Source organism: Anomaloglossus baeobatrachus, chromosome 2 (genome assembly GCF_048569485.1).
Source record: "Anomaloglossus baeobatrachus isolate aAnoBae1 chromosome 2, aAnoBae1.hap1, whole genome shotgun sequence".
NCBI classification, from domain to species: domain Eukaryota; kingdom Metazoa; phylum Chordata; class Amphibia; order Anura; family Aromobatidae; genus Anomaloglossus; species Anomaloglossus baeobatrachus.
Window position 1 is genome coordinate 499,963,723 of NC_134354.1, and position 23,373 is coordinate 499,987,095.

A 23,373-nucleotide genomic window follows, 5' to 3' on the forward strand; every position below is an offset into this window, starting at 1 on the left:
GGAAATGTAATTTTCCAGCAGGACTTGGCACCTGTCCATGCTGCAAAAAGTACCAATACCTGGTTTAATAACCACAATATCACTGTGCTTCATTGGCCAGCAAACTCGCCTGACCTAAACCCCATAGAGAATCTATAGGGTATCGTCAAGAGGAAGATGAGAGACACCAGACCCAACAATGCAGATGAGCTGAAGGCTGCTATAAAAGCAACCTGGGCTTCCATAACACCTCAGCAGTACCACAGGCTGATCACCTCTATGCCACACCATATTGATGCAGTAATTCATGCAAAAGGAGCCCTGACCAAGTATTGATTGCATTTACTGTACATGCACTACAGTTCAAAAGTTTGGGGTCACCCAGACAATTTTATCTTTTCCATGAAAAATAATAGTTTTCTTTATCAAATGAGTTGCAAAATGAATAGAAAATATAGTCCAGACATTGACTAGGTTTAAAAAAATGATTTTTACTTGAAATAATAACTTTCTCCTTCAAACTTTGCTTTCGTCAAAGAATGCTCCTTTGCAGCAATTACAGCTTTGCAGACCTTTGGCATTCTAGCTTTTAATTTACTGAGGTAATCTGGAGATAGTTCCCCCCATGCTTCCAGAAGCCCCTTCCACAAGTTGGATTGCCTTGATGGGCACTTTTTACATACCATACGGTATGGTCAAACTTCGATTTGTCTGACCATAACCCTTTTTCCAATCTTCTTCTGCCCAATGTCTGTGTTCTTTTGACCATAATAATCTTTTCCTTTTATTAGCCAATCTCAGATATGGCTTTTTCTTTGCCACTCTGCCCTGAAGGCCAGCATCTCGGAGTCGCCTCTTCATTGTAGACGTTGACACTGGCGTTTTGCAGGTACTATTTAATGAAAATAGAAGAAAGAAGGAACATCCAGCTCTTCAGGCAAGGAAAGGACCAGCACAGCACTACGCGTTTCAGATGAAATTATCACCCTTAATCATCATCATATACTATCCACTTTGTGCTTTGACCCTGGACTGTAACCTGAGTATGCCTCTGTCTACTCCCTGCATCCACGACATGTCCTCCTGGTATCCTGACCCTGGACTGATACCTGAATATACCTTTGTTTACTCCTTTTATCCACAATGAACTTTCCTTGTATCTAACCCTGGAACATTTCACTTTCCTGCCTCTCGCCTTGCCTATGAGTAAATGTCTAGCGACAAAGCTATGTTTCCTAGTTTTTTAGCTGCAGGCAGAACCTGCACTATTGGCAATAAAAAAAGCTACTTAAAAAATCAGGTTTTGCTGCATTTTTTCTCCATTTTTGTTGCGTTTTCTGGTGCAGGTTAGATATGTCATTTGTGAACAGTATGTTTAATAAAATTAGTTTTATTCAGAAAAAATGCTACAAAAATTCAGCAAAAATACATGGTTGCATTTTCCACAACGTTTTTACACTTCCTCATTGCTTTCTATGGTGAAAAGACACTGCAAAAACACTGAAAGGATTGACATGATGCCATTTTAAAAAGGCAGCTGTTTTCAAATTGAATCATAAAAAAATAAAGCCACCGTATGTATGCAATTTCTGAAAACTCAAAACTTTTACACTGTAAATATCAGCTTTTAAATTGCATTAAAAAAAGAAGCAGAAAAACAGCTGCAAAAACACAATGTTTGAACATAGCCTTAAGGGGGGCTTTACACGCTGCGACATCGCTAGCGATGTCATAGCGTTCACACCCGCCACTGTCGTTTGTGCATCATGGGCAAAAAGCTGCCTATGGCGGACAAAATCGCTAGTACCCGTCACACATACTTACCTTCCTAGCGACGTTGCTGTGGCCGGTGAACAGCCTCTTTTCTAAGGGGGCGGTTAGTGCGGCGTCACAGTGATGTCACACGGCAGGCGTCTAATAGAAGCGGAGGGGCAGAGAGCAGCCGCATGAAAGTCATGCCCACCTCGTTGCCGGAGGACGTAGGTATGGTGTTGTTCGTCATTCCTGGGTTGTCACACGTAGCGATGTGTGTTGCCTCAGGAACAACAAACAACCTGCATCCAGCACCAGCAACGATATTTGGGAAATGGACGACGTATCAACAATCAACGATTTGGTGAGTATTTTTCATCGTTAGCGGTCGCTCGTACGTATCACACGTACCGACGTCGCTAACAAGGCCGGATGTGCGTCACGAATTCCGTGACTCCAACGACATCTTGTTTGCGATGTCGTTACGTGTAACGGGGCCTTTAGTATGGTCTTCCAATGCTGAAGAGAAAACCTTGCCTCCGATTGCAGTATCAGTGAGCGCAGGGATCAAGTGACTGATAGAACTTGCCGCCGGACTGAACTCTCAATCAGAAGCACACAAAGAGTAGAATACCGGGAGGTACGGGAGAGGTGCGCTCTGGAAAACCAGATGTAGAGAATAACCATTTCATGTGATACAATCTGTAGTTTCCAAAGATCAAACATGAACAATTCTTTAAATCTGAAAATGATAAGAGATTTGTTTCTCTAAAGAATGCCCAGATGACTAAACATATTTTTAATCTTATATTTAAACACAAAGGAATACATTTTTCTTTTTTTTAGAGTCTATTGTATCCGCCACCAACAAAACCAACTCACAAAAAAAGGTTTTGCACTTCCCTATGGAAACCTAGGCGCTGTAATTGATGTTTATACTTTACTGTAAACTATTTATTGTAGAAAGCATATGTCTGGAGAACTGAGATTTTAGATTTTACTTGCTTGGCATATTGAACTAATTGTAGGTTATGGAAATGTATTACAGGTACTGCAAGTATCCGAATGATTTGATACTGTGTTTTCATTCATTCCTGTAAAGTTTATTTTTTCTTTAGGGTCTAATAAACAAGTTTATATTATCCAGAGTGTATCTCTCAGGCAAGCGCCGCTCTAGGAAATGTAAATTTAATATGGATCTACTATGCAAATGTAAGTGAATTTCAAGCTATAGGCTATTGCCTATGTGCTAAAAGAAAACTGGAATCAAAGGCTCTACTAAAAATAAATAAAAGGATCCTATTAAGTTTGGCAATGTCCTCAGTTCAACTGTATGATGTTTGGAGGAAGTATGAAATACAACGTTACAGAACTATCGCAGACTCCTACATTACTATTGCTCCACTAAATAAGACTATGATAATTTAAGGGTATGCTTAAACAAGCGCATGAATCGGACGGAAGCAATATGAAAAAAATCTCACATTGCACTTAGACCAATGTTATTCAATGAGGGAGAGCAGATGATCAGCTTTTTTGTCATCCAGATTCTGGATGAGAGAAAAGTTGCAGCATGTTGCGATTGTCTACAAGGGCCCTGTCACCCGCACCCATACAAGTCCATGGGTGCGAGTGACATATTGCACTGCACTGATGATATCCGAGTACAGTGCGATAATCGCATCAGCTGACAATGGACAAGATGGAGAGATTAATCTCTCCCTATCCTCCACAGCTGCAGGATCAGGTCACAGTCGCATGACACTTGGCTCACATTGGCAGCATAGCAGGAGCGGAGGGTCATTAGCGAGTGCATATGTTCCTGTGAATCCAACCTACATATGGATTTGATCATCGACTGTATGAAAGATGTTGCCTCCACTTAGAAAACTTTTTTCTTTTTAAAAAAAACCAAACAAACTGAGTGTTACTTATTAGGGATGATCGAATACTTCGATTTTTCGGCTTCGCGAATATTTTCCGAATACCTCACCGCTATTCGACTATTCACAAATACTCGATGCGCAATGTAAGTCTATGGGTAACCGGAATAACAACTATTCGGAACTATTCGGGCTTTCCATAGACTTACATTGCGCATCGTATAGTCGAATAGCGGCTAGGTATTCGGAAAATATTCGCGAAGCCGAATAATTGAAGTATTCGATCCCTATTACTTATCCTTTTCTGGTCCAGTGTTGGTTCTCAGCCACTATCCAGTCCGTGTTGTTTGTCTGCAGTGCTGAAGTCACGTTGACAATATTGCAGCCAATCAGAAAGCTCGATGCCTCTGCTGTGGAGATAGTGAGCTCACTGATAGGCTGCAGCATTGCCAACCTGATTTACTCGCTGCAGACAAACAACAGACTGGTACTGTGGTGGCGGTCTGGCGCTGGTCAAGAGAAGGGTAAGGAATACTCAGTTTGCTTTTTTTGACAATTGCAGCTTATAAAAAAAGATTTTTAGAAAGGGAAAATTCCTTTAAAAATATAAATAATAATGTCTAGTGAACTTGAACAATGTAATTAAATTGTACAAATTATATCAATTTTGTAGAAAGCATATTACACCTCACCAACCATTGAGGAAACAAATTAGATGTATACATTTTTGATATTTCAAGTGCTTGTGAAGTCACAATCATTTGTCATCTATTTTTCGTTTCATCCTATTTGGTACTTCTGTGCCAATGCTGAAAACATCTCTTGAGTTGACCTATATACATTGAGTGTGCTATACAGTTTAAACATCTGTTGACCAAAAGTTGGATCAGCTAATCATTCTGCTGGCAGTTTTCTTACCAACGTCTCCTTACACAAGAGTGTTCGCTCCTCTGGTGTTGAGAGAGCTACTGCCAAACATCTCTGTCGCAGCTTATCTCAAGGAAAAAATGGGATTGAAATCTATCATGAAATTAGACAGGATGGATCTTAAACTACCCTGATAATCATCTGTTGTGGGACCCAGCTGAACTTGTCTAATATTTATGAAGGGCTATTTTTTTCGAATCTCCCTATACATATGCAAGTTTTTCCTCAGCCAAAATTTAAAGATTTTTAATGGTGAAAGGGAATAATTCTATTGCTCTTGTACTGGTTCATATTCCAGGAAAACAGGAGAATTAGGCTATGTTCACATGTTGCTTTTTTGCTGCTTTATTTCTGCAGCCAAAACACGATTAATTAGCAGTCAATTTGCAGATCTTCCTTCCCTTTTTATTGCATTTTTGCAGCTTTTTTCTTGCTGCATTTGGAAGGATCCCAAAGTTCTCTTTTACTTTCACTTGCAAGCAAAAGGACATTGTACACTTAACAGATTGATAACGCATTGTGTACCTAAAGGGGGCTTTACACGCAATGACATCGCTAACGAGATGTCGTTGGGGTCACGGAATTCGTGACGCACATCCGGCCTCGTTTGTGATGTTATTGCGTGTGAAACGTACGAACGACCGCTGACGATCAAAAATACTCACCTAATCGTTGATCGTTGACACGTTGTTCTTATCCCAAATATTGTTGCTGTTGCAGCATGCAGGTTGTTCGTTATTCCTGAGGCAGCACACATCGCTACGTGTAACACCCCAGGAACGAGGAACAACACCTTACCTGCGTCCTGCGGCAATGAGGTGGGTGTCACTTTCTTTCGGCTGCTCTCTGCCCCTCCGCTTCTATTGGACGGCTGCCATGTGACATCGCTGTGATGCCGCACGAACCGCCCCCTTAGAAAGGAGGCGGATTGCCGGCCACAGCAACGTTGCTAGGAAGGTAAGTATAGTGGTGACGGGTCCTAGCGATGTTGTGCACCATGGGCAGCAATTTGTCTGTAATGCACAACTGACGGGGGCAGGTGCGAACGCTAGCAACATCGCTAGTGATGTCGCAGCATGTAAAGCCCCCTTAATACTTTGGTAGGGCATTGTAAATCTAACACTATTAGGGCATTGTTTACTTTCACACATTGGTAGGGCATTGAATTAGTCAGACATTGTTTAGTTTCATTTATCATTAAATTAAACTGCACTTGTAGTCACGAGAGAACTTCATGGTTTATACTTAAGAAAATCTAAAAAATAAATGAGTTTCACATCCTTGGTACATGCCTTTTTTTCCCCCAAAACGCTGCATTTTTTAGGCCTTTTTCACACTTCCTCATTGCTTTCTATGTGTGGAAAAATGCTGAAAAATTACTACAAAAATTCTGAAAGAATTGACATGCTAAAGTTTTCAAAAATGCAGCAGTTTTCCAATTCGGTCAACAAAAAAAAGCTGTGTGTGTATGAGATTAATTAAATCTTTTATTCATTTTACTTATGAAAATAAAAAGCAGCTTTTCATTTCTATAAAAAAAATGCAGCAAAAACGCAATATGTGAACATAGCATTAAGGCCGCTTTACATGCAACGACATCGCTAACGAGATATCGTTGGGGTCACGGAATTTGTGACGCACATCCGGCATCGTTAGCGACGTCGTTGCGTGTGACACCTACGAGCGACTGCTAACGATCCAAAAAATGGCAAAAATCGTTGATTGTTGACACGTCGTTCCTTTCCCAAATATCGCTGCTCATTTTGGACGCAGGTTGTTCGTCGTTCCTGAGACAGCACACATCGCTACATGTGACAACACGGGAACGACAAACAACAGCGTTCCTGCGTCCTCCGGCAACGAGGTTGGAGTGACGTTAATGCGGCTGCTCTCCGCCCCTCCGCTTCTATTGGTGGCCCGCTGTCTGACGTCGCTGTGACGCCGCACAAACCGCCCCCTTAAAAAAGAGGTTGTTCGCTGTCCACAGTGACGTCACTAGGAAGGTAAGTATGTGTGACACGTACTAGCGATATTGTGTGCCATGGGCAGCGATTTTCCCATGACGCACAAACGATGGGGGCGGGTGCGATCGCTAGCGACATTGCTAGCGATGTCGCAGCGTGTAAAGCGGCCTTTAAACATGGTAATTCAACATGGTCCTTTCTCCATTCTTTAATATCAGAAATTTATAATACAGATTAAATAAACATTATATCACACACCAGTCCCATTCTGTGAGTTCAGTGACCTTATATCTAATGTGTATGAAGACCTTTAATTCTGCCTTTTATTTTAAGGCAATTGGAAACATGCCTATGGAGACACATGCTATAAAGCACTATTGTTTTATTACCCCTTAAAAAGAATTCTATAACTGACTAAGCAGCTGTTTGGCTTCTATTGACCATGTTCTTTAACACTTCCAAAATATAGTGAAAAGTGATAGTCTTTTTTCCAGATGTTGCTAACATAATCTCCATTTGACATATACAGTGCTTTCAAAAGTATTCATACCCCGTGAACTTTTCCACATTTTTTTCACACTGCAACCACAACTTAAATGTATTTTATTTGAATTTTCTGTGATATACAATCCAAAGTACAACATATTTGTGTAGTGTAAAGGAAATGTTACATAGTTTTCTAACTATTTTAAAATATACATCTAAAAATTGCACATGTATTTGTATTCAGCCCCCTCAGTCAACACTTTGTAGGACCACCCTTCGCTGAAATTACTGATACAATTCTTTTGCGTCGTCCTGATACCGTCTTGGTACATATAAAGGTTTACATTTTTGTTCATTCTTCTTTGCAAAATCCCTCTTGCTCAGTGAGATTGGATGGAGGTGTCTGTGAACAGACATTTTCAAGTCTTGCCACAGATTCTCAATAGGATTTAGGACTGGACTTTGACTGGGCCATTCACACAGATTATTATGTTTTGATCTAAACTGTTCAACTTTAGCTCTTGGAGTGTGTTTCGGGTGTTTGTCCTGCTAGAAGGTGAACCTGTTCTCCAGTCTGAAGTCTTTTGCTGGCTTTAACAGGTTTACCTCCAGGAATGTTCTATATTTAACTCCAGCCATTTACCCATCAACTCAGACCAGCTTCCAAGTTAATGAAAAGCTTCCCCACAGCATGATGTTACCACCACCATTTTGACACTGTCGATGGTGTTTTCAGGGTGATTTGCAGTGTTAGTTTTGGGCCAAGCATAGTGTTTCATATTTTGGCCAAAAAGGTCTACTTTGGTCTCATATGACTTAACTAACCTTCTTTCACATTGTTGCTGTTAAACTGCAAATGAGACTTCTTATGGCTTGCTTTCTATAACTTCCTTTGTGCCACTCTTGCAATAAAGGCCAAATTTGTAGAGTAGATGACTAAATGTTGTCCTGTGGAGTTATGGCTCCTTTAGAGTGATGGACAGGCCTCTTGGCTGCTCTGCCTCTTTAGTTAGTATTCTTCTTGCTTACGCTGGTTTCACATCAGCGTTTTCCTGCCACACTCGCAGATCCAGCACAAGGACAGTACAGTCGCTTAAAGTTCACTTGCATGCTCCGGGCACAAGCGGTCATGTGACCGGAGCATGTGACAGCATGTGACCGGCGCACTGTCTGTGAACTGTATTGTACTGTAGTACCCTTATGCCGGATCCGGCAGTGCGGCAGAATACCATTGATGTGTTTGTGCCCTTAGGATGCCAGTTTAGGTGGACGGCCATGTCTTGGTAGGTTTGCAGTTGTGTTATACTATTTCCATTTTTGGATGATGGATTGAACAATGGTCATTGAGATGTTCTGAACTTGGGCTAATTTTTTAAAATATAACCCTGCTATACTCTTCACAACTTTATCCCTGACCTCTTTGTTATTTTTCTTTGTTTTCATGATGTTGTTTGATCTTTATTGTTCTCAGACAAACCTCTAAGGCCATCACAGACCAGTTGTAGTCATACTGAGAATACATTACACACAGTGGTGCTTAATTTACTAATTAGACAACATTTTGAGCGAATTGGTCAATCAGGATATTATTTAGCGGTATCAGACAACAGAGAGGTGAAAACAAATGCACATCACGATTTTAAGATGTATATTTTTAAGATGTGTAGAACACAACATATAATTTTCTTTACACTTCACAACTACTTGCTACTTTGCATTGACATATAACATAAAATCCAGTAAAATACATTTATGTTTGGAAGTGTAATGTGAAAAAAGTGGAAAGGTTAATGGGGTATGAATACTTTTTCAAGGCATTTTACATAAAGTGTTGATAAAAGCCAGTGAAAACATTCATCATATTTTTACAGTACAAAAAGCAAAAACTACAAAAACAATCCCTAATCCTTGATTTTAATAGGTAAAATAACTCTAAATTTTTCTTATCATTTCGCTGCTGAAAAAAAAACCTGGCAGTTTATTCATGTAGCTGCAAAAATGACAGGTATAGCAAAACATTTAATATCACAAGACTCTGATGACCATAAAGCTGCCACTTATTCTCTTTTACTGTCATTTCCTCAAAGCCTACATATTGTAGTGATATTTTTACTGCTTACAATCGCACTTTACATTTGGCAGACTAAGACTTTAAGATAGATAATAGTCTTTATAGGATGTTGATAGGGTAATACTGCTTTTATAAGAGAGCAAGTCACATAAAAACAAGAACAATATTAAACCTGCCAAGTATAACAAGAAACAAAGAAACATGATTATAAAACAAATCTAATTATATTCTAAAATGCAATGCTTTTAAATAAATAAAAAAATGTTTCAAATACCTGCAATAAGGTATGACTTAATATTGGGGACAAATATTGAAATATCAGAAGATAATTTCATAATTTCAGGCTGTTTTACTATATAAAAAATCCAGTTGAAATTATTTTTGATCCAATAGGCTCATAACACCAGTAATTCAGATATATTAATGACCAAAGTAATAGTACCATATTTATCACACTGTAAGTTACATAAGATGCACCTACGTTTTAGAGGAAGAAAATGGTAAATAAAAATTGCTCTGAAAAAAGGCCATGACACACTGTTATGGAGGGGCATCTACTACTAACACTTTGTGGGTAATGTTCCCCAATTCTGTATTAATATACCCCATCCTGGGCCCCCTCCAGGTATATATTGTTTAATTTCCTTCTTGGTATGTATAATCCCCATCCTGGTACATATGTATTCCATCCTGGTAAATATGTTCTCCATTATGGTATATATGGTTCACCCTTTAACACACGTGTCTCTAATACTGGTACATACAGTTGAAACTAGAAATTTACATACATACAAACTATCTTAAAAGACACATCTGCATGTTTTTCTCACTATCTGACATGAAATCAGAATAAACCTTTAGCGTTTTAGGTCAATTAGGAACTAAAATTATTTATATTTGCTAAATGCCAGAATAATGAAAGAGAAAGAATGTTTTAAGATATTTTTATTACTTTATGCAAAGTCAAAAGTCAAGTTTACATACACGAAGAGTACTATGCCTTTAAACAAAAAGGGACAGCTTCGGATAGGTTTATTGGCAACATCTGAGTTTAATTAACGTGTGGATGTATTTTAATGCACACCTGAAACACACTGCTTGTTTGTGTAGCCACATGGGAAAGTAAAAAGAAATCAGCCAAGATCTCAGGAAGAGAATTGTGGACTTGCACAAGGCTGGTTCACCCTTGGGTGTGCGATGCCCCAGAGGCCTCAGCCGCCACAGAGTATTGCATCTGATTTAGAGTGCTGTACTGATCCAGGTAAGAAGGAGTTAATCTCTGGTGTCTGGAGCTTTACACAACATCCTGTGTTCATATCAAATTACACAAGCAGGAAAGCAGGTGCATTCACACTGAAATCAGGGCAAAGGTGGTTATCATGGCAGTGGGGAACTTCCCGGGGAGAGTGAGTCATCTAGAGGGAGGGGGCACTAGAAGTAAAGAGTAAAAGCAGACAGGAAATCAGGGCAGAAAGACACAGACTTCAGCCCAAGGCAAAGCACTAACAACAATTCCCTGGAGGGGTCTGTAACCCAGTTCCCTTAGGGGGGACCGACCAAGCAGAACAGCCAGCAAGAGACACTGAAGGAGAGAGAGTACCAGGACATCATGGACTCGCAGAAGCTGGCAGACTGGAGGGAACCAGACCCAGGTGGACCGGAAGTAGCTGCAGACAGTCGGGTGAGCCAGTGAGATTGAGAAGGACACAGCAACTGATGGGAAGCTTACTGAACTACTCCCTTGGTGGCCGGTGCAGACAGGTTGCAGATCCCTAGGATGGACCATACTTCATGTTGCTTCATCGATTTTGCAGGGCAACGGGTCGACTACGTAGTCCCCAGTCGAACTGAGTCCCCAAGTCGCTTGATGCTAAGGGGACCCACACTATACTACGAACACAGTGGAACTGAGTCCCCAAGTGGCTTCATGCCAAGGGGACCCACATTACACTACGAGCGCAGAGGAGAAAGGTCTTACATGGTCACAGACATTGGTGGTTGCTCCTTGGTTATCCGAGATCGGCTGGGACCCAGCACGGCGGTGACGGGTATCCCGAAGACAGTCTTCTAAAGAACTGTGAGTAAAAGACATGAACCCGTAGTCACTGCCTTGGTCTGTTATTACCATTGGCACCAACGGCCCACTCCCCGGTTGCCACCGTCCTCCCTGGGACTTGCTCCACCTGTGAGGAGCTGTACTATCTGGGCTGCTTTAACATCAGCCCTGGAGGAAGGTAACATCTCGCAGTGGCGGCTGATTCCTGGCCGCACACCACGGGCGGCGCTGCAAATCATCTCCCATCCCCGTCCAACAACACTCCTGGGAGAGGAGAAGTCGCAGGAGGTGTCAGCGGCCGAGACCCCCAGTCACCACTGCTACCAGTGACGCTTCCCAGGGACCCTTCACCCTGCTTCCATACTCCTCAACACCGGACAACCTTGCACCCCCTGTTTGTCTTTTCATGTAGCAGACGGGGCCACAGAGTTGGGTCAGGCCAGTAACAGCAGCAACCCCCCAAGTACCACTGGCCTGGTGACGAGTAACCCACCTCAGGCCCTATGGGGCGCTACAGGTGAAGCTTCCAGATACCTGAAGGTGCCTCGTTCATCTGTACAAACAATTATACAAAAGTACAAACAAGATGGGAATGTCCAGCCATCATAACGCTTAGTAAGGAGACGAGTTCTGTGTACCAGAGATAAATATGCTTTGTTTAGAAAAAAACAAAACACCCTGTGAAGATGCTGGTGGAAGCTGGTACGATTGTGTTATTATCCACAGTGAAACGAGTACTGTATCAATATTGGCTGAAAGGCCACTCTGCCAGGAAGAAGCCATTACTCCAAAGGAAACATAAAAAAAGCCAGATTAATGTTTGCAAGTAGACACAGTAACAGAGACCTTAATTGTTGGAGACATGTCCTGTGGTCTGACAAATTAAAATTGAACGTAATAATGACCATTGCTACTTTTGTAGGAAAAAGGGATAAGCTTTGAAGCCTAAGAACACCATGCCAACTGGAAACATGGGGATGGCAGCATCATGTTGTGGGGTTGTTTTGCTTCAGCAGGGACTGGTGCACTTCACAAAATAGATGGTATTATGAGGAAAGAAGATTATGTGGCAATACTGAAGCAACACCTCAAGACATCAATCAGAAACTTAAAACTTGGATGGAAATGGGTCTTTCAAATGGACAATGACCCGAAGAATACTGCCAAAGTGGTTGCAAAGGGTTTTAAAGATAACAAAGTCAATGTTTTGGAGTGGCCATCATAATGTCCTGAATCCTGATCTCAATCCTATTGAAAATTTATGGCAAAGCTGAAAAGGCAGGTGTGAGCAAGTCGACTTACAACCATGGCTAAGTTACACCAGTTCTGTGAGGAGGAATGGGCCCAAATTCCTACAAACTATTGTGAGAAACTTGCAGAAGGATATCCAAAACATTTACCCAAGTCATACAGTTTAAGAGCGATGATGCCAAATACTGATGAAATGTACGAAAACCTTTGACTTTTGACTTTCTCCTCATTTTTCTGGCATTTTGCAAATATAAATAATTTTGGTAGTCCTAATTGACCTAAAATGGGAAAGTTTTATTCTGCTTTCATGCTTGGTATGTCCCTCATGCGGGTATATGTTTACTATCCTCGGTCCCTTCCTGGTATATATGTTCCCCATCCTGATATATGTCCACCATCCTCGTATATATGCCTTTCATTATGCCGCACATATAAAAAAATAAATTATTATACTACCTTTCTCCTTTCTCCTCTGGTGTGCGATGTCCTTTTCTAATTCCAATAACTGACTTCAGAGTGTGACAAGCAATACATGACATCACTGCTATACGACCCCAGTCACTCGCCTACGTCAGCTACTGGCTAATAAAAAAGTGAATATTCACCGTCACACACGCATAATACCATGGGCGTGGGGAGCAGTGAATATTCATTTTCCTTAATAGCAGGCACACGATTGCCCCAGGAGCTGCAGGAAGCCGGTGGCTGGGTAAACATGTAGCCTCTTGGCACCGGTTTCAGTTCACAGAGGTGGGTTTGATTATGGGCTTGAGGAGCAGTGAAAATTAATTTTCTTAATAGCGGCACATGTGTTAACTCCAGCCTCTCCGCTCCCCCAGCACCCGCTGCCACCCCTTCACCAGCAAGCCAGGTACATTCAAACTATAAGATGTAGCCCTCCAAAATATGGTAATTACAAAGACAGTTGTTGCTGAGAGGTTGAATATTGTTTTCTCACCTAATTCTTTTTTTTTTTTTAATTTGGTGACCCTATATGGGTCAAGATAGATCTCATTTTTAGTCGCATAGATAAGTATTGCTAAGAACTGAATAACTTGCAGAAATAACGTGTGTTACGAATAACCGTAAGCAGCCTGCTCTGGTTCCTGTCGCACCCAGGCGCCTACTGCCGTTTTTGCCCGTGCCACGGGTCGTCCAGCTGGCTGCTTCCTCCTCCACGTCTAAGTGTGGAGAGGTGGCTAGTGCGCATGTGCGCGCCGATTTACCACAGTCAGAGACTAAGTCCAGTATTTCGCCTAGTGAGCATGCTGAGCCTGATAGTGCCATTTCCGAGGCCAAGTCCTCAGTTCAGGTTACTGAGCATGCACCTACACTTAGTGCGAAAAGCCTCTTTGCACAGGTACTTGGACATCGTGCCGTGTCTAAAGGGTACTTTACACACAACGATATCGCTAACGATATATCGTCGGGGTCCCGGTGTTCGTGACGCATATCCGGCGCCGTTAGCGATATCGTTGTGTATGACTAAAAGGAGCGACGATAACGATCGCAAAAACGTCAAAAAATCGCTGATTGTTAACACGTCGCTTCTTTTCATAATATCATTGGTGGTGCATGCCGCTGGTTGTTCGTCGTTCCTGCGGCATCACACATCGCCATGTGTGACACTGCAGGAACGACGAACATCTCCTTACCTGCGTTCACCAGCAATGAGGAATAAAGGAGGTGGGCGGCATGTTCCGGCCGCTCATCTCCGCCCCTCCTCTGCTATTCAGCGGCCGCTTAGTGACGCCGCTGTGACGCCGAACGAACTGCCCCCTTAAAGGAGAGATTGCTCAGTGTCTCCAGCGACGTCGCTAAGCAGGTATGTGCGTGTGACGCTGCCGTAGCGATATTTTTGCTACGGCAGCGATCACCCACATGACAAAACAGCGACGTGGGTGGGTGCTATCACGCACGACACCGCTAGCTATCGATAGCAATGTCGCAGCGTGTAAAGCACCCTTAAGTCCTGTGTTATGCCTAATGGGCATGGCACAGGCACAGGCACATCAGAGGCTAGGTCCGATAAGGACCTCACTGGGCATGTCTGTGAGGTAGCAGGCTCTGATAGGCCGACACACATCAGGTGTCATGGCATCTCACCAGATGATAACTGGTGAGGTGTTTTGGATGTGGCAGCCATGAGGTCATCAATGATGTGGCAGTTCCGGATAGGCCGCTGGTGATGTCGCTGATGACATGGCACTCTGCTATTGGACCCTGGAGGTGCCATTGTGGTTCACCCTGGGTTTGGGGCAGACCCAGGTTATAAAAGGGGCTGCAGACAACATGGAGGTGCAAAGTCTTCTCATATGCTTGTTGTGAGCACACCTCCATGTATAGAGCCCATTGCGGCATAAGCCTTTGTTTGGAAGCGATAGGAAGGGTTAGGCGTCCGGTGCTTGTCATGCCAAGACACCCGTGGCTCAGTACGTTAGGGTCAGGTGCCGGGCTTCCACCTCCTACCATCTAGTCCTGCTTGTGCAGCCCAGTGGAGTTAAGTGGGCTGTGGCTGCTGCGCCTCCTGTCTGGTTGTGTCCCCTAAGCACACGGACAGCGTACCCCAGGACCCCTGTGGCGTTAACAAGGAGTTCCTGGGCTGGGTGTGTGTACCCTGTTCCGCTCGTATCGGCTTCCCAGTCAACTCAACGCTACTGGTGTGACCACCTGGCTTGACATGTCCTACACACACGTTGCCAGTCGAGAGGTGAACAGAAACGCTAATCGGAGGACCGCTCAGCCTAACGTGTCCTACACACGTAGCTGACAGGGTGCTTTCGCGGCAGTCTTCCGGTCAACGACACTTAGTCACCACCCGGCCTGACGTGTTCCCTGCACACGTGGTTGGTGTAACGCCAGGTGCACCAAAACAATAATTGGGTTGTCGTCCGGTCTGACGTGTCCCTACACACGTGACCGGTTCCCAGATTTCCTGAGTTATCTCAGAGCCATCCAGCTCTGTATTCTCCTCCTAACCTTCGGGTTGCCAGCAGCTTCTTTGTCATCTGGAGCACGGTGGGCCACGACTGGCGATTGGGATATTTACCACCTTATCCTGATCTGCTAGTCCCCCCATAACAACGTGTTTATGCAGGAAAACAACAGGATCGTTTAAGTTATAGATTTCAATATATTAATAGCTGGCTATTTTTTTTCTTGCTTTTTTTTCTTTTTCTTTTCCTCTCTCTGCTGTGTGGGTGAGAACTAGAGCAGCTTTAATAGGCAGGCATAAATGAAAAACAAAAAGTTGGTAACTGTATTTTTTTTCTTGTGTTTATGTCCGCTCTTTATGTTTAAAAAAGAAATAAACATTGTAAATACAAAAGAAGTTTTTGAGATCCTTTTATTGAGGTTAATTTTGTTCTTTGTGCAACATGGCTTTCCTCACAGTCAGATTACTTAAGATTATACTTATTTTGTACTGTGTCATGGGAACAACCTTCTAACTGCTCAAATGTTCAGGAGACTCTGTAGCAATATTGTGCATATAAACAGAAGTGTTTTCATACAGCTTGAGTTGTAACGTAAAGGAGTTGTCCAATTCTTATTTATTTTACAAATTGGCATAAGGTCTTATATTGAAGGAACCATGTGTTCACAACTCAGAGCCCTGGCATTACTCGGTATTCCACTGCCTAGTAGCCCTTGATTGACTTTATCAGTCAAGTAATGTCCCCCTGACAGAAGAAGGCATAAGAATAAAATACACAAGCAGCAAGGAGCAACAGATTATTAACCTTTGTCTCACAATACCTTACAATGTGCACTGCAACATTCTTAAATATTCTTAAAGGGGATCTGTCACCAGATGTTCCCAACATAAACTAAGGGCACCAATTTTTCAGTAGTCTAGCAATCAGTATATAAATCTCCAACCCCATCTACAAAACTAAAAAAATATATTTTATACCTCATAACCATATCATGTCACTTTTTTGAACGCGCGCTTCGGGCAGCAGCCGAAGCGCTGCGCTCTAATACGCCACGTGCGCACGTCTCCTGCATAACCTCTAACACGGCACAGCCCAGACTGATGCTCAGCTCAGCACCTCCTCTCTCCCTACAATCTCCTTCCTCCTGCCCTGCTACATGTTGATGACACATCTTATGTCGTCTATGCAGCACCTCCAATCTCACTCCTATGCAGGCGTACTTCGCTCTGCAGAGCAAAATAATGTAATGCACACACGCGATAAAAAGATGAAAAAGCTCAGATGACATAGAAGTAAAGCAATGTACTTCTGCCTAGGAGCAAAGGTTGGGTGTACAGTGAGGATTATGTAGGATGCATAATGTACATGAATCAGGGCAGGAGGATGGTGATTGTGGGGGAGAGAGGAGGTGCCAAGCATGAACAGCAATGCCTATTGAACCAGACAAAGGAGATTATAAAATATATATTTTTTTGGGATATGCAGAGAGAGTTTGAGACTTTTAAAGAGATTTCTAGACTGCTGTGAAAGAGGTGGTAAAGGTGAAAGCCTTAGATCAGTGTTCCCTCAACTCCAGTCCTCAAAAGCCACCAACAGTGCATGTTTTCATGGTTTCTTTAGTACCGCACAGGGGATAATTACTTGCATAGGTAATAGTTCCAAGACTTGAGAAATCCTAAGAGCTAAGGAAATCCTAAGCTGTAACAGACAAAAAGAGCAACAGGGTCTTAACCGGCAAAACAGCTGGGATAGCACTAGTAGAAAAAGCTCTGGGGTTATGAGAGTCACAACCACTGAGATAGCATGTAATGGCTGCAGCAGACCCACGTGGATAGATAATTGAAGAGAAAAGAGAAGAGGTTAGTCCGCGCTGCCGTGGCAAAACTGTCGGGAGTGCATGATTACTGGATAGTGATTTATTAGTCTACTCCTTTCAGAGAATGACAATCTCCTTAATTAAGATAAAAATCACAAATCTGTGATTGTGATTTGTCCTAATGAAGGAGCTTGTCATTCTCTGAAATGGGTAAACAAATAATTCCCTATCAAGGAATCATGCACTCCTTTAACTTCTTCCATGGCATCGTGGATTAAACCATTGTCTTTTCCCTTCAATGAAGGAAATACTGAAAACATGCACTGTTGGTGGCCCTTGGGGACTGAAGTTGGGGCACATTGCCTTAAATTATATTGAGAAAACCTGATGACAGATTCCCTTAAAGCCAGAATCAGACCATTTCATTAATGAATTCCGCTCATTTTTCTTTTTTAATATCAGCTGTGTAAGTATACAAATGTCTGATACCTCCTTTAAACTAGGCTAATTTTATTGTTGCAGTATTTCTCAGTTGTCCTTAGTTTTTCAATTTAATGATGCAGAAATACGTTCATTATTTTAATAATGACATTTCTACAACATCAGACTTTCTGATTTGAACCTTCTGCAAGTTTAATTATGACTAGATGTATTCAGGCGCAACTGTAAGAAAAGCTACATTTCTAATGTCATTCCAGTATATGAGCCTTAAAAGACAGAAACTAAGAAACTTTTCAAAAGGAAAACCTCTTGAAAAAACATTAACAAAACAAAATCCAATTATAGAGTAGAAGGTTAAAATAAATGTGAATATTTACATAACATTTAAGATAAAAAAGAACAAATTATTAGCAGTTATTCAGAATAACTTTTTTTAATCTTAATGGTATTTCTTCTAATTTTATAGCTGTGAATACCCTAGAAGCCTGTTTAAAGAGGACCAACAACCAGGATTTTGCAATATGAACTAAAGACAGTGCCATACTGGCACTAAGATGCTGAATACAGGCATACCTGTTGTAGAAAGATGCCATGGTTGGTTTCAGAAATATCTGCCTTCATTAAAATGGCACTGGAGACCGATCTATGGCACCATTTTATTGAAGACAATGCAAAGAATACTATGAGAGGCATTGGAACATGCACAGATTTTTTTAACATCTGTGCACGCGCCCCTGCCGCACATTGTCTTGACCACAATGTCTTCAATTAAATGGTGCCGGAGATTGCGGTTCAATTCTACCGCAGTTCCATTTTAATGCAGACAGAATTACTGTGCCAATGCGCAGGCACTGTCGCCAACAGCAATGGTAGCATGGCGTAATATTCAAAAAAAATAAGGAAGTGATAGAGGACATTGAAGGAGGACTTTACAGAGAGGATCTGACTTCCGTGTGAGTGCTGATCCTCTTATTCTGATGTATTTGTTGTCCATTCCATGATAAGTGCACCACAAAAGTGGGGAAGTGCCCACCTGAATTTTTCTCTGGATTAACCAGAGGATACAGATACCAGTGAATGTGAGACACTGTGCAGAATGTAGGGGACGCAACAGCATAAAGCCCTTTGGCTGTACAGGTCATTGAGCTGCACTCGAAAAGCCAAAGGTCTGCACATGGTTCACGGGCCACACTTTGCCCAGCTCAACTCTAGGGCATAATGCCATATCCTTCTACTTTATCTAACAATATCAATTGTAAAATGAGCCTAAAGAATAATGGTACTGTTATTGTTTCCAATTGCTTATGATTGACTTTCTCTGGAAATTACTGTTGCCTTCTTACCATTTATGCCTATGCCTGTTTATTTGCAACATTCATTTTTGGATCTGTTAGGCTAAGTTCACATTTCCGTTGATTTGTATCAGTCACATGCGTCGCTTGACGCATGTGACTGATGCGCTGTTCAACGCTGTACAACGGATGACAAAGAACAGAATTCTTTGTCGGATTCCGTTGTGTGCGGGGGGGGCGGAGTTCGGGGGCAGAGCCGAGCGGGGGGCGGGGCCAGGCGCTGAGGATGTCAGTGGAAGTGCTGCGGTCTGCATGGCTGGGGACAGGTGAGTGTATCTGTGAGTGAGTGAGTGTGTGTATGTGCATGTATGTATGTATGTATGTATGTATGTGTGTGCACATGCAAAGTGCGGGAGGGGGCGGAGCCGAGCGGGGGGCGGGGCCAGGCGCTGAGGATGTCAGTGGAAGTGCTGCGGTCTGCATGGCTGGGGACAGGTGAGTGTATCTGTGAGTGAGTGAGTGTGTGTATGTGCATGTATGTATGTATGTATGTATGTATGTATGTGTGTGCACATGCAAAGTGCGGGAGGGGGCGGAGCCGAGCGGGGGGTGGGGCCAGGCGCTGAGGATGTCAGTGGAAGTGCTGCGGTCTGCATGGCTGGGGACAGGTGAGTGTATCTGTGAGTGAGTGAGTGTGTGTATGTGCATGTATGTATGTATGTATGTATGTGTGTGCACATGCAAAGTGCGGGAGGGGGCGGAGCCGAGCGGGGGGCGGGGCCAGGCGCTGAGGATGTCAGTGGAAGTGCTGCGGTCTGCATGGCTGGGGACAGGTGAGTGTATCTGTGAGTGAGTGAGTGTGTGTATGTGCATGTATGTATGTATGTATGTATGTATGTATGTATGTGCACATGCAAAGTGCGGGAGGGGGCGGAGCCGAGCGGGGGGCGGGGCCAGGCGCTGAGGATGTCAGTAGAAGTGCTGCGGTCTGCATGGCTGGGGACAGGTGAGTGTATGTGTGAGTGAGTGTGTGTATGTGCATGTATGTATGTATGTATGTGTGTGTGTGCACATGCAAAGTGCGGGAGGGGGCGGAGCCGAGCAGGGGGCGGGGCCAGACGAGGGTGTCAGTGCTTGTCTGCATGGCTGGGGACAGGTGTGTGTGTGTGTGTGTACATACATGTGCGGAGTGCGGGAGGGGGCGGGGCCGAGCGGGGAAGTGTCGGCCTCCCTGCACACGTAACCAGCCTAAATATCGGGTAACAGCAAAGCACCCGATGTTTACCTTGGTTACCCGATATTTACCTTGGTTACGGGCCTACACCGCTTAGCGCTGGCTCCTTGCACCGTAACCAGGGTAAATATCGGGTAACCAACCAAAGCTGGTGACGTGTGCAGGGAGCCAGAGAGCATGTGCAGCGAAATCCGACGGATCTCGCTGCTCAAAAAACGTTACATGCTGCGTTCCTCCCGCCCGGCGGTCAGTCGTTCCACGACTGATCAGTCGGGCGGAGGGTGCAACGCAGCATCATCAGTCACAATCCGCTGCTCATACAAGTCTATGGGAGCAGCGGAATCCGCTAAACGGATTCCGCTGTTTACAAGAGCAGCGGATTGTGACTGATAGATTTTAGCGGAAATGTGAACTTAGCCTTAAACACTGTTCTGGCAAAGGGAATCAGAGCGAATCTGCTCAAAAAAGAATTCAGTAGTTTGCTAAAATTTGACTAGGAAATTTGATTTGCATTATATTTGTTCAACATAAATCAAATTTGCATTATTATTATTATTATTATTATTATTGGGTCTCTCTAGATGCCAGAGTATAAAAAATAGTGAGATAAAAACTAAAAAATAATACTTGCCTCATCTCCCACCTATGTGTTGCCACAACTACCCATCCAGCCCTCTTCCCTCTTTATATCTCCACAGCAGGCAAATTCCTCTTCCTCCAATTTAACTCTGTGCTAGTTTTTCTTGCATTGAGTAGACCTCAAAATTCAAGACACAAATCATCACCAAAGGCCCTGGATAGGCCTCAGGCAATGCACATAGCAAAGTCAGATCACTCTCAGTACTCAGCAGTGGATGTTTCGGCATAGAGATCTCGTGGAGGAAGAGGACATTGTGTGCCATTTGAATATAAAAAAAGAGGCAAAAGAAAGCTGAGAAGAGCCAGGCATGGGACTGCTGCAGAAAGACAGGTGATGGTGAGGTATTGATTTTTTTTCATTATTTCTGGTCATGTACAAAACAGCAAAATGGGGGCCAGGTGATAGGATATAAAAAATAGATTCAAGTAAAACAATTTTTTTTTTATTTCAAATTAGATTCTATTCATCCTGAAGCAATTCACTTATCTCTAGCACTAATGAGAGGTAATGCTTCGGCATCCAATAAGAAAAAGGAGTTGCTTTTCCGTAATGTTTTTATTGGGTGTTTCAAAATATGTGTGAGACATGTAGTACATCCAATGTTTTCAGCTGGTGGCGTCAGTCTTTCTCAAGGAAACATGTCAGGAGGAGTGCTCAGGAGGGAAAAAAGGGAAAGAGCTGCAGGTAAGAAAATACAAGTTGAGTGCCTTTACGTACTGCTGTATATGATTCTATAAGATCGGAGAAGTCCAATAGACAATAAAGGATAGTGGCTGAAATTACAGCAGTACGTAAAGGCACTCACCTTGTATTTCCTGACCTGTGGCTTTTTCCCTTTTTTTTCTCCTGACATGTTTCCTTGAGAAAGGCTGATGCCACCAACCGAAACGTTGGATGTACTACATGATTCATACATTTTGTTTTGAAACAACTAATAAAAGCATTACGGAAAAGGAACTTTTTTTTCTTTTTACTAATTTTTCTTATTGAGTACCGAAGCATTACCTCTATCTATGTAATCTGTGAGCCAAACCTACCCAACCATTAGCACTAATGAGAGTCTCTTACTTAAAATTTAAATAAAATGGGTGACAAATATTGCACCACAGTGTTACTTGGGTGGAATCTTGGTTTAAATTGCGGTTGCTGACATTTTGTTGTGTCCTATTGTAATAAGACATTGAGAGATGTTTGTATAAGGCATTCAAGAGTCCAGCCAGAGAGGAAGTGAAGAACCAAGCAAGGTGGAAATTGGTGGGAACTAGTGCTGGGCATGGTACAATTTGCTGATGTAAAGGGACTTGAGAAGGAATTACTGTTACTGAGGGAATACAAGAGTTATCCTGTATGGAACAAGCAAAAACTACTTTCAAGTGGCACCTCTTTGTTCTGATATTGATATAGACTGTTACCTAAAATTGAATACTGAAGCCACCAAGCAAGGGCATGCCTCAAAGCAAGAAAATGGGAGAGGGGAAAATGGAGTGGCAGTGATTTCATTTAAAGGGATCGTGAGTCCAGATTCAGATGGAGCCGCTGAGATGCCTACAATAATGATAATCATGCCTGTTTGGAATACTACTGCACCAGAATGGGTGAGACGGTTCCATATATATCTATTAAGGCTGTATTAGTGATCTATGATTATAATCTGCTGTGCAATAGATCAATTTTTTACAGTCTGTATATGCAAATCTATTGAATCAATCTATCTGGATTATTTGATTCTAACCCAGACATCTGATTGATTACCGTCTGTTACATGCTACTGTTATAAGGTGTACTAGCCCCTTAAATATTATAGCTAAGGTGAGCAGCAATATAGAAACATCCTAAACAGTGAGTAAATAGATTTTAACAGAGGTAAGGTGTTCCTTGCTTCCTTTTAAGGATTATTTAATAAAGGTTACGTTTTATATGGTACCTATTATTTTTGCTGTCCTCATCAAAGCAAGAATATCATAACACATTTCATCCTATATCATAACCCCCAAGAACTGAGACTGTATTTCACATGCTATGATTGTGCCTCTACTACATGTGAAGATGGTTTTGCAATCAGAAAGCTTCTGAACTGCGTCAGAAAAATTCAAAGTTTTTGCTAAACAGCTTCTCCTTCTCCGGTGTATAATTCCTCGTTGGTTGACGTCCTACTTTTTTCAAGTTCTAGGTTAACATTTTTTAACAGTTACAAAATTATACTGATAAATGTATTGAAAAATTGCACACTTACTGCGATCCGTAACCACTGCTCGAGCCTCGGGGTTGCTTGTTTTGTTTTTCAGGTTCTGAGCTGCAGTTATTAGTTCTTCCAAATGGGGTCGTTTTTGTTCCAAATCTTGCAGAGTCACCTACGCACAGAGATAAATGCAAGAAAATGAAAGCATGCACCTAATAAAACATACTGTATATTTATATATGTACAGAGAATTCACAATTGCAAAGAAATACACTCCTCAACATTGAAATTGCCACACCAAGAAGAAAAATAAATGGACATATGAAAGTCACAGGATTGATAGACATGTTAATGATATGCAAATGATGAATAAAGGAACACATTTTCAAAACATATCAATTTATTCAGCAACGGATATGAGTACCACAATTAGAAATACTGACACACGCCTAGACATGCTGTCAAT

General features: G+C 42.4%; 1 protein-coding gene across 9 annotated transcripts in view; it reads right to left on the bottom strand.

Annotated features, from left to right (window-relative positions):
• Nucleotides 1–23,373, bottom strand: part of DMD (dystrophin) — a 4,177,531-nt gene that overhangs the window by 1,190,160 nt on the left and 2,963,998 nt on the right. For all 9 annotated transcript variants that reach the window (XM_075336500.1, XM_075336497.1, XM_075336505.1 and 6 more), the window contains one exon: nucleotides 22,962–23,079. In XM_075336500.1, the coding sequence (XP_075192615.1) occupies nucleotides 22,962–23,079 (118 nt within the window). The remainder of the gene's footprint in view (nucleotides 1–22,961; nucleotides 23,080–23,373) is intronic.